The sequence below is a fragment of the Typopeltis vanoorti genome, chromosome 23 (genome assembly GCF_054136105.1).
Source record: "Typopeltis vanoorti isolate ZY-2024b chromosome 23, IOZ_Tvanoo_1.0, whole genome shotgun sequence".
NCBI classification, from domain to species: domain Eukaryota; kingdom Metazoa; phylum Arthropoda; class Arachnida; order Uropygi; family Thelyphonidae; genus Typopeltis; species Typopeltis vanoorti.
Window position 1 is genome coordinate 70,308,595 of NC_143571.1, and position 12,375 is coordinate 70,320,969.

A 12,375-nucleotide genomic window follows, 5' to 3' on the forward strand; every position below is an offset into this window, starting at 1 on the left:
AAAAATAAACTTCCAACCATCCTACTCCTTGATACTGCTCCCCCATATACAACTCTGATATCTGTCAGAGAGCTAATCACCAATCCGATCCACTAAGCTAATATCCAAACTCATATGGTGTGACTTAAAAATGAGCTTGTCATGTGGCAATATGTGTTAACTGCCTTGGAAAAATCCAAAAAAATGACAGTGGTATGCCTCATCCTCGTCCACTGTTTTTGTTACTCTGTTGTAAAAGATAACCAGATTATTAAAACCAGGTTATTGCCAGTTCCCTTGCACATTTTCATAAAATCTAAGCGGATATCCCACCTAATCCCATTTCTGTATTTACATTGAGATTTTACAATATCCTAAGAACCTCGAATTCAGTCACCTCTGTTTCCACATCAGTGGAAACAGAGGTGACTGAATTCGTGGAAACAGAGGTGATTGTCACAGCATTAACCTCATAGACAGAGGTGATTGTCACAGCATTGACCTTACTTGTATGATATAACTTGCAAAGTGGTCACTAGGTAACTCAACTATTTTATCTGCTCCTCTCACCTCATGACCATCAGCACTCATTTAGGTTAATCTTCCATAGTCATTCTTTCTCTTACTTGCCACATAGCGAAATAATTCTTTGAGATTTCTTTTCGCCTACTTGGCTAGATTCTTCTCATAATCTTATTTTTCCATCTTTACCATGTTGTTCGCCTTTCTTGCATGACATTTGTACTGTTCATGTGTTTGCTGGTACCCTGCACAGCATTTTCTTCTTCTACATTCTCATGCTTAATGATATTACTCATCCATCTAACTCCTACCTGATTTACCCTCCCTCCCTCCCTTAGGTGTAGAATTTAATATTGCTTCCTTTAGATAACTCTTAACTATCTCACTTGCACTACTAACATGCTTACCTTGCAGGATTTTATGCCATGGCACAGATTCAATCTTTCTCCTAAGCTTGTCATAATCACCTGTCTTGTAGTTCTACATATACCCCCTTCTTGACAGAATGTTCCATATGTCTCCCAATTCAAGATCACATGGTCATTTTTTGCCAATCAGAGTCAATGTGGTCACCTTGGTTTCAGAAAACTCTCCTGATCCTATGACCTGGTTCAATACTCTGAGATCCCGAGTAACCTCAAGTTGAATGAGTTTAAGGCACAATTTGATGGGTTTTTGTGTATAACAGTGTTTGCTTCCTTCCTGTCTCTTGATTCCCTGGAGGTCTGATGGTAATAATAATAAGGTGATAGCAGCTTCCGATGAGTGAGATGAGATGGATACACAACAGTGTACTTAGATTTTGCAAAGGCTTATGATAGATAACCACATGACAAGTTGATAGTCAAATTAGAGCAGATGGGGTTACATATTTGATTAATGCATTGGATTGGACCTGATAGGTATCAGCAACTTGTGTTTTAGGAAGCAATATCCTAGAAGAGGAATGTCACTAGTGGTGTTCCTGAGGGGTCTCTTTTAGGACAATTGCTGTTTAACCTGTATGTTAATGATATTGGATTAGATTTGAATGTGGATATTCAATTGTTTGCAAATTATGCAAAATTGGTTAGAACTATGAGGAGTAGAGTAGATTTGACTGTACAAGAAGACATGAATGGACACAGAAGTAGAGATACCAGTTCAATGCGGCAAAATGTAACGTTTTAAAATTTGGAAAACAAAGTGGGATGTAGCATTTACATAAAGCAACTGCTACATCTTGATCCTGGCAGTGATGCAGATGACACTGATTTGTAGAAGCAGAAAGTTTCTGTTTCCAGTATAAGGCCACATATCTGCACAGGTTTGGTCACCTGGTTTTCAGAAGGATGAAGAGACATTGGAAAGGGTCAAAGGCAATTGACTAAGGCAGTAGTTTCCAAAATATTTTCTGTTCATGGCACCCAAAGTCAGAACATAGGCCTACTTAACAGTTGGTGTGGTTATTTCAGTGAAAATATTGGAATATTTCCTGGCATCCCATTTTTTCTGGTCTCTGGAATGTTGAGTATGAAGAAAGATTAAGAAGATGCAATTTACAGAGTTCATTGAATGGACGAAAGAGGGATGATGCAATAGAGACATACAAGTTGTGGGAGGTGAGGGGAGGGGAGGGGAGAGAAGGGGAGGGCAGTTCCCATTTGATATTGTTTGTCATCCAGTTTACTCCAAATTGTGTTCTCATCTTCACTTGCAGTATACAGTTTGCTATTGCTGCTAATAAATATTCCTTTACATGTTCCCAAGCATTAATGATATCTCACCCATCCAATTCCTCTCTCCATGAAACTGCCCCAAGTTGATATCTAAGACCATTATAATCACCTGCCTTATAATTCCACACACACATTCCTTTCTCTTTAATACTCCTGCATGTATATTCATCTTCCATGTCATATCTTCACTCTCTCTAACTGTGGGGCAGGGATATTATCTCAGTTATAATCAGCTCTTCTGATGCTATGACCAAATCTATAACTCTCGATCCTCATGTTCCTTCTACTACATATTTCCTAAGACATTTGTCCCTCAAGAATTCCAGAAATTCCATTCACTTATTACTACATGCAGTTTCCTCTTTCCAATTTATACTGCTGTAGTTAACATTTCCCATAATAATCATTCTTCTTGCACTTGCCCAACTCAACTGCCTAAACATCTCCTGCTCTTCACTCTCTTTGCGCCCTGGCTTGAAGCAACACCCCACTACATATCCTGTAATGCCCACCTCTACTTCACACCATATGCTTTCCAAACCATTAGTGTCATTGCTCTCCAAATTCTCCATTCTGAGAGGACATAAGTTATCACTTATCATAAGCAGCACTCCACCATTACATTTTGCCTTACTATCCTGTTGAAAAATGCTATACCCTGCTACTTCTATTTCTGTCAGTATATCATCTTCTGTCGACCACATCTCAGAGATCCCAATAATCTCTCTACTATCTATACCAATAATCTTTTTTGCCAATCAGAGTCAATGTGGACAGCTTCTGAATGAGGAAGGACATAAGCATCTGGAGAGAATGCTGTTCTCTGAACAAGTCAGTGAGTCAATGCAGGGAAACTAGAATTATCAGGGTGGATAGTAGCTAGATTATTGGTATAGATAGTAGAGAAATTATTGGGATCTCTGAGATGTAGTTCTAGATATACCCCTTTTTGCCAATCAGAGTCAATGTGGGCGGCTTCTGAATGAGGAAGGACATAAACATCTAGAGAGAATGCTGTTCTCTGAACAAGTCAGTGAGTCAATGCAGGGAAACTAGAATTATCAGGGTGGATAGTAGCTAGATTATTGGTATAGATAGTAGAGAGATTATTGGGATCTCTGAGATGTAGTTCTACATATACCCCTTCTTATGTGGCTAATCAGAGTCCACATTGACTCTGATTGGCAAAAAGTGACCATGTGATCTTGAATTGGGAGATTGTAAAACATATGGAATATTCTGTCAAGAAGGGATATATGTTGACCACATCTCAGAGATCCCAATAATCTCTCTACTATCTATACCAATAATCTAGCTACTATCCACCCTGATAATTCTAGTTTCCCTGCATTGACTCACTGACTTGTTCAGAGAACAGCATTCTCTCCAGATGCCTATGTCCTTAATCATTCAGAAGCTGTCTCTCAATACGGTTCCTGTCTGTCCTCAAATGCCCTCCAAGTATCCACGTATTCTAAGCCTCTCTTTCGACACATTCTGGCTACCATTCATTCATTATTGCGGATATGGTTAAAGAATTTGTTCTCTGTACTTCTGTGCAGTTAAAGTACTACATTTCTAATGTATATATCAAACCCATGAAGAGGGATGCAACCATTGATCATTATTTCACCCCACGTGAGAGCATGGCCACCACCACAATCCCCATTCTTTCCAGTGCAAACAACATCTGTTCTCTTTTCTATATGGTAATTTTTTTGTAACCTACAGATCTTCTGTCTCTCTTCATAGGGAGTATTCTAGTGACCTGTGCCATTTTGCCCATTTACCTCATTCCCAAAAAAACCCAAGTAACTAAATCTAATATTTAAAGATACCTGTGGCATAATTATAGAACAACAAAATTACACAATGACCATAGTAATAAACTTTAATGAATGTACAGATATTTCATAATGAAAATAACTGTACATCATCAGTTTTTAAATACAATAAGTTAATCAATGAACAAGAATACAAGGTACATACAACAATTGGTTTCCCACATGTTGGAAAAACAGTTGCCACATGTTGGAAATAATATTAATAAAAATATTGCAACTATTTTTGTTTGGTGTTTATATAAAATGAGAATCTTCAAAACTTTTAGGAGAGAGATAGTTTTTCGATTCAGTTTAGGCCAATGTAAAAGAGCTTCACAACTTTCTTTGAAAAGTCATTTGTATTTAAAATTGCTTCTATGAAGAAAATGAGCTTCATCCCACAGGATACTGTGTTTGGTGTCAATACTATACTATTCCAGACCAAACTTTTGAGATTTCATGTGTTCAATGTAGTACTGATGTTCATTAATCCTTTTTTCCACAAAACACATCTTCCCAAAGTATGTCAAATTACATTCACAAGGGATCTGGTAAACACTAGCCAAAAATACAAGCAACAATGTGTCTCTTGTAGATGCTAACAGATAAGAAATTTTGTTGATAGGAAAACGTGGGATTAAGGTAATACTTCTCCACAATTATACCAATAGGCTCAGAGATACCAGAAATATAAGGGATTAGAACCCTGCAGTCTGTTGAAGAATCCTTAATTGGAATATAGGAGTCAATTATCTGTTGGATTTGATGAGAGTGGTACCATTTAATGCTGTTAAAGTATTGATAGTCAGAAGCTCTTGTGGTAATCTTGAGGGAGATGAGCACACATTATATGCTCTGTTAATTAATGACTTGATAACACTACTTTTTTGAGAGATGCAATGAGCAGATTTTTGATGAATATATCTATCAGAAAAGGTAGGTTTTTTTTGATAAGCACGTTCTCGAGATGGTTGAAATGGGTTACTGTGACAGGAACCTAGAGAACACATTACATGAATCATAAAGACCATCAGCATATAGTGACTATGATGAGAACATTGACAAGCAAAAACAAGAGAGTCAGCTTGTCAGTGTTCTCATCATAGTTGCTATCTGCTGTATATGTTCTTGATCATTTCAAACCTAAACTTTTATGCTAAAATTTGGCCATCTGGATTATATGGTAATGAGGAAATTCTGAAAAGGATCCAAAGATGAGTAATTAGCAGGCCACTAGAATGTTAGTTATGAATGTAGTATAGGAAGGTAATTTGCAGAGCATATTAGATAACCATAAGAGAGAGAGAGAGAGAGAGAGATATGATACAATAGCGATATTTAATCTAATGACAGGGTTTTACTAGGTTCATATGGAGTGGATTGTTCATAGAATGATAAGAGCAAGACAAAAAAATTTAAGTCATCCTGCATGCTTTATAAAAGTATAGCAAGCAGATTGAATACATTGCTAGATCATGTTGTGAATATGGAGAGAATAACATTAGATATAATATGAAAACAATACTAAACTTCATGCATTTTTTCTGATATATTTATTGTTTACATTTTATTTCATTTCATTTTTTATACATTTGGACTTTTTAAAAAAATAAAGTTAAACATTAACTTATGTTAAAAAAATAATAAAATTGAGTTTAAAAACAAAAAGTTAAGAATAAGTAAAAAATTGAATAAATCAAGTACTTTTTTTTTTTGACAGTACGACCAGTGATCGATCCCTTTTCATTTCCCAAAAACCTCCAGGAAGGTATGCGAGCACGTCTTGTATGTACTGTGATCCAAGGAGACCCACCTTTTGTTATTCACTGGAGGAAAGATGGAAGGGCTATTGAGCCTGGTCTTGGAGTGATAATTCGTAATGAAGAGTTTTCCAGTGATCTGACATTTGCCAGCGTCAGTCCTAGGCACAATGGCAACTATACGTGTACTGTTAATGCAGCAGCAGCAGTTAGTCACACCACTGTACTTATTGTGGATGGTATGCTCATTTATGCAGACACATATTAAATGCTATGTATAATTTTTTTTTTCATACCTTTTAACTTTTTTTATTTTTATTTTGAAATGATAATATTTTTACTCTCCAGTTTACTTTTTTTCATATAAAGTAATTCATCTATGGCCCACTTACCTTAGTACTATAAATAATTGCAGTATCTGGATGAGGGATACTAATCCTCCAAATATAGAAATATAGTAGCATATGCTTATTTTTCATTTAACATCAGTAGTACTTCTGGTATAACTAATAAATGTGATTCATGTATTAATAATTTCACATTATTTTGGAATAAAATAAAAATACCTGAATTTCAAAAGGATGAAGATATATTGGAAAAGGTTCAGAGATGGTTAACTAAAGTGGTTTCTGGTCTCTGGAGTGTTGGATATGAAGAAAATTGAGGAATGACAATTTGAGGTTTTTCATAAAATGCAGGAAGATGAGAGAACAAGAAACTATCTCTGAATGATGCATATAAGGAGGATGAAAGAGAGGAAGGAAGAGTAGTTTGTAGATTTTTTCTTTTGAGAGTCGTTGCTGATCAGAATGTATTGTTTGAGAGTATTGAGATGGTGAACACATTTAAAGCATGGTTTGATGAGCTTGTGTGTGTGTGTGTGTGTGTGTCACAATTCAACCTCAATGCAATGAGTATTTTCACAGAAATAAGCTGTCCTATAAGGAATGTTCCAGATATCTCTCTCAGAGGTGATGAAGAATTTAGTATCCCACTTGATGCTGCAGGATGCAAATAGACTGGTTACCTCTGTGTGCATAAAGATGGGCTTATGCTTAGGAATCAATCTCCTTTGTGAACAGTAGTTCATCAGGTGTGTGTATTAAGTATAACTGATAAGTGCTGAGTTTTGTAAGGAAATAATCCATGCCTACATGTTGTTTAAAATGGCATTAGCTATTTTAAACAACCTAAGTTGTTTAAAATGTTTATGGTATATTTTTAAGCTTAGTTGCTTGTTTAAGTGCATTAATCACATAATGATTGTGTATTTGCTAGACAGAAACCAATACTATTGAAATTATATGAATAATTGTTTATTTTAACAGTATTGATTACCACATAGAATGATAAGAAAATAATTAATATTTATTAATTTATTAGCTGATATTTCTCTGGTATTATATCCTGCATCTTCAGTGCACAAGAACAGTTTGTCACAGTACACTAAACAACAACAATTTGTTATAACAGTGAGACTAATTTAAAAAAATTATAATGGACAACACATGGAACTAAAGTCCTAATTGGACTTTAGTTCCTGTGTTGAAAAAGAGAGAAAACAAGTATTAATTAGATCTTAAAATGACTGCCTCCCAGATTTTTGGTAAATTTATACAGCCATACTTATTAAGGTTTTGGAGTATGTTTTAAAGCTGCTGTTGATTCCAAAAACAATCTCTCTGCCTTAAGACTTCTGTGCAGCACTTTTTGTTTCCACTTCTCAATGGAACAGGAAGGTAATCATGTCTTCCCTTCCTAGCTACACTAATTATATGGCTTCATGATGGTTCATTATCTTTTTCTGTTTATAGAAAACCTACACATACAGGGAGATATTTCTAGAGCTCTAGAGCTGTAGAAATATCTCTAAAGCTCTAAAGCTGTAGAAATGTCTACAGCTTTAGAGCATTATCATTTCTACAGCTTTAGAGCTCTAAAGAGCTCTAAAGCTGTAGAAATGATAATGCTCTAGACAGCTCTAGAGCTGTCTAGAGCATTATCATTGAAACAATGACAATGCTTTTATCACTGGACTCACTTGTGTCACATTTTCGTAGCCGATGGCTGTAATCTCCATAGGTTTGAAAAAATACTAAATGCTCCTGAGAAATCCTCTCCATTGCCTATCGCACACTGTTACTATGCCATGCAACATATTTAAACCGTATATCAAATCTGCAACTCTCATCTGTTCATCTAAGGACAAACTCTCTTCTTTATCACATCCAGGAGTTTATGAAGTGCCCTCTTCTTGTGACTTGGCTTACTATGGACAGACAGGAAAAACTGTTGAGATCCACCTTGGTGAACGTAAAAAATACATCTGGCACTATTGTTATGGCAGGTCGGGTCTAGCAGAAGACCATATCTTGGATATACAACTTCACACAGGATTGAATGGAAGAAAACAAAATTGCTACACAGAAATCATAAGTCAGAAAGATTGTTTTGGGAATTAACAGCAGCTTTAAAACATACTCCAAACCTCAACAAGTATGGCTGTATAAATTTACTAAAAATCTGGGAGACAGTCATTTTAAGATTGTGTCCAGACAATTCATCTTGGGGATAATTCATCGGTGGGACAATTCATCGCACGAACTATTGATCGCTGAAAATGTTATTCGCTATAAAATTGAAATGATGTTGCATTGGTACCGATATATGAAAAGTAAATGCAGTGCAAAATAAATTTCACAAAATATAATTTTATTATGTATCTATGTATTAGTCTGTGCAGTTAGCTGAGTGGCTGGTTGCTTCACAACCATATGCCTGGGAAAGGAGTGTCCTGGGTTTGATTTCTGTTGCTGACATGAGGAGCTTAGGATCTTTCTCAGACATAGCCAAGTTAGACGATCTTGGGCGAGGACTCAGGGTTTTTCTCCCCAGTTTATATAGGATTTTTCTTCCCTCGAGCAGACAAACTGGTCTTGAGAACGTAACGCTTCTACAGACACAGGATACACTGGGAGGCATAGGCCAACCACCTTATCCTCATATAATGGTTGCAGGTATAAAGAGGGATAGATCTATGTATTATTTATTTATATTTTCATAATATTTTTTATTCTTATACAGTGCAAGTAATAATTTATTGATTGGTGAGTTAACTAATTTCTGTTTCGTCTTAAAATGGTATAAATATTCTTTCTTACCTTGATATTACAGATTCTGTTGATGGAATATTAATATTTACAAAATTATAACCGCAACCGTTATACGAGGATAAGGTAGTTGGCCCTATGCCTCTCAGTGTATCCTATGTCTGTAGAAGCGGTATCTTCTCATGGCCAGTTTGCTGTTTGCTTGTGGGAGGAAAACCCCACATAAACTGGGGAGAAAAACCCTGCAGTCCTCACCCAAGACCGGCTAACTTGGCTATGCCTGAGAAAGATCCTACACTCCTCAGGTCAGCAACGGGAATCAATCCAGGACAGTCCTTTCCCAGGCATATGGTTGTGAGGCAACCAGCCACTCGGCTAACTGTGCAGACTAATACATAGATACATAATAAAATTATATTTTGTGAAATTTATCTTGCACTGCATTTACTTTTTATATATCAGAATCAATGCAATTCATATCAGTTTTCTAGCGAATAACATTTCAGCAAATTTTTTTAGCGATCAATAGTTTGCGCAATGAATTTTCCTCATCATAAATTGTCCCTGTGACGACTTGTCCCAAGATGAAATGTCCATTCAATGAATTTTCCACAATGAATTGTCCATGAACCTTTTAAGATCTAAGTAATACTTGTTTTCTCTCTTTTTCCCCATACAGATAATGCCAATTAGAACTTTAGTTAGTTCTGAAGATGCTGGATATAATACCAGCAAATATCATCTAATAAGTTAATAAATACAAATTATTTTCTTATCATTTTGTGTTGTCATCAATATTGTTAAAATAAACTAACATGTACTGCCAACATATAAGCATTTCCACTTGCGTATGAATAATTATTGTGGCAGAAAATTAGCCATTATATATTATCCTTTTGTGTGTGTTAATTATCATTAAACTGTCATTATAGTCCCTGTGTTGTTCCTGAATTCTAAACAGTCACAGCTCACCATCTGCTGTTTAGCAAATGAGTAATCCTCTTTTGCAGTAATCAGGCGATGATCTGTTTCCTGCTTACTTAGCTCACAACTGTGAGATTTACAATCCATCTTGGCTACAGCAGAGAATAGTGTAAAGAAACAAAGAGAGTTTATGAGTTTTCAATTAGTCAAGCAGTGTGTGAGGTTTTAGAATGTTGAATTTGATGATATCCTCACAGGCTGTGGTTGTGAATGAGATATCAATGCTGCCACCAGTTAGTAAGATTCATCACGAAACATTAGTTTCATGATGAATGATGAAACATGTGTCCACGTGGTCTAATGGATAAGGCGTCTGACTTCGAATCACAAGATTGCAGGTTCGAGTCCTGTCGCAGATGACAAATTAACATTTTGCCAGCATGGTTGGCCGAGTGGTTAGCGTATCCACTCTCCAGCGAAAAGGCTGAGAGTTTGAATCCTGCCGTGGGCATGGATGTTTGTGATTGTCTGTGAAAATACTAGTGGTGGCAGTGGCCAGTATATGGTGTTGGCGTATATGATGATGATGGTAATTGCGAACGCTGTAGTTGGTGGATTGAGTAGTGGAGATAGAGAGTTGTAGAGTACATACCTTCCTTTGATGAGTCTTTGGACTCCCTAGAGATATCATCATAATAATAATAATTATTATTATTAGTTTGAAAGGTAAAGAAACAGGATGAGGTTTGTCTCTAGAAGGGATACACACACACACACACACACACACACATGTGAAATTATAAGATGAGTAATTGTGACCAAGAAGCTACTGTCCAGATATTGGAGAAACTGAATATTTCACAATAGGTAAAGGGGTGCGAAAAGGATGTATTTTATTTCCATACCTGTTTAACTTGTACAGCGAATACATTTTAAGAATGGCAGGGCTGGAGGAGTCTTCAGTTGGAATTAAAATTGGTGGAAGAAATATTAATAATTTGAGATATGCAGACGATACCACCTTGCTAGCAGAATGCAAAGAAGATTTGGAGGAACTTATTATGGAAGTTAAAGAAGGAAGTGCTAAATAAACTTAGCCTCAAAAAGACAAAAGTTATGGCAACATATGAACGTAATGATTTTGAAGTAGATGGGGAGGAAATGGAACTAGTTAACAATTTTTTGCTCCTAGGATAACGAATTGATAAAGATGGGTATTATACTGAAGAAGTTAGAAGATTATTACTCAGAAAGAAAGCAATGACAAATTTAAGCAAGATCTTTAAAGATAAAGATATTAGCCTCGCAACAAAAATCAGAATTGTGAAATCAATGGTATTCCCTGTGGTACTGTATGGATGTGAAAGTTGGATCCTGAGAAAGAGTGAAAGAAGGAAGATAGATGCATTTGAATTATGGGTTTGGAGATGCTTGCTAAGAATACCGTGGACTGCAAAGCAAACTAATAAATCAGTGATAAACAGAATAAAGCCAGATTGCTCCCTCGAAGCTATGATCATCAAGCAAAAATTGTCATACTTTGGACATATTATGCGAGCAGATTACAGTCTGGAGAAGATGATGATGCTTGCTAAAGTTAATGGAAGTAGGAGAAGAGGAAGACCAAGAATTAGATGGGTGGATGGAGTTTAAGAAGAAACTGGAAATTCTGAAAGATATGGAGAGTGTATGTTCATAGAATCACCAAGAATCAAAAACAACTTGATGGACCATAACAACAAATTGTGAAAAGCTCGGAAGTCAGCTAATATCAGAGCATGGGAATTGATCAGCATAATAAAGAAAGAATAAATGCAGCATGAAAGGAAATTGGCCATTCAGGCTAAGAATAATTCTATGAATATTTCTGCTGTATAATAGGAACTGAGTATTCAATGAGGCACTTCATCATTGAATGGAAGTAGGAGAAGAGGAATATATATATAGATATATAGATATATATCTATATATATATTACACACACACACAGGCAGCCCTCGGTTTATGCCTCACTTCTGTTCCTGAAAAAAACAGGTGTAAACCGAATCGGCGTAAAACGGACCCAATTTTTAATGGGAGGTACAAAGTTATGTTCCATGCAGTCAAAAAATATGCACATGAAGTATGTGTAACATTATATATTTATATATATATATATTAATATATATATTTAAAGCTTTGATAATACATATATATATATATATGTATTTGTTAAAATAAAATTATTAATAACGAAAACAAAACAAAATTATATTCAAAAAATATGAAACTTTGAAAAGATATTACATATTTATGTTGAAGTTCCTGGTTTCGGATCACCTGCATTTTTTTTTGAAAAAAGTATCCAGTGTTAACTGCCTAGATTTTCTTTTTCTTTCTTTAAGGAGTTCAGTGTAAGGTCAAATAGATGCGATTACACTGCTTTATACGTTCACACTCCGTTCCCAATCGTGGTCCATTTTGCAGAGTTCATCAGTCAATGTGCATATGCTTGCAGGGCTATGCTGTAAATCGGCCATTTTCAAATCTCTGAGGAACT

General features: G+C 35.8%; 1 protein-coding gene across 1 annotated transcript in view; it reads left to right on the forward strand.

Annotated features, from left to right (window-relative positions):
* LOC150093941 (cell adhesion molecule Dscam1-like) overlaps positions 1-12,375 on the forward strand; it is a 1,598,688-nt gene that overhangs the window by 292,046 nt on the left and 1,294,267 nt on the right. The window contains exon 8 of the mRNA XM_090412925.1: positions 5,763-6,041. Within this exon, the coding sequence (XP_090269051.1) occupies positions 5,763-6,041 (279 nt within the window). The remainder of the gene's footprint in view (positions 1-5,762; positions 6,042-12,375) is intronic.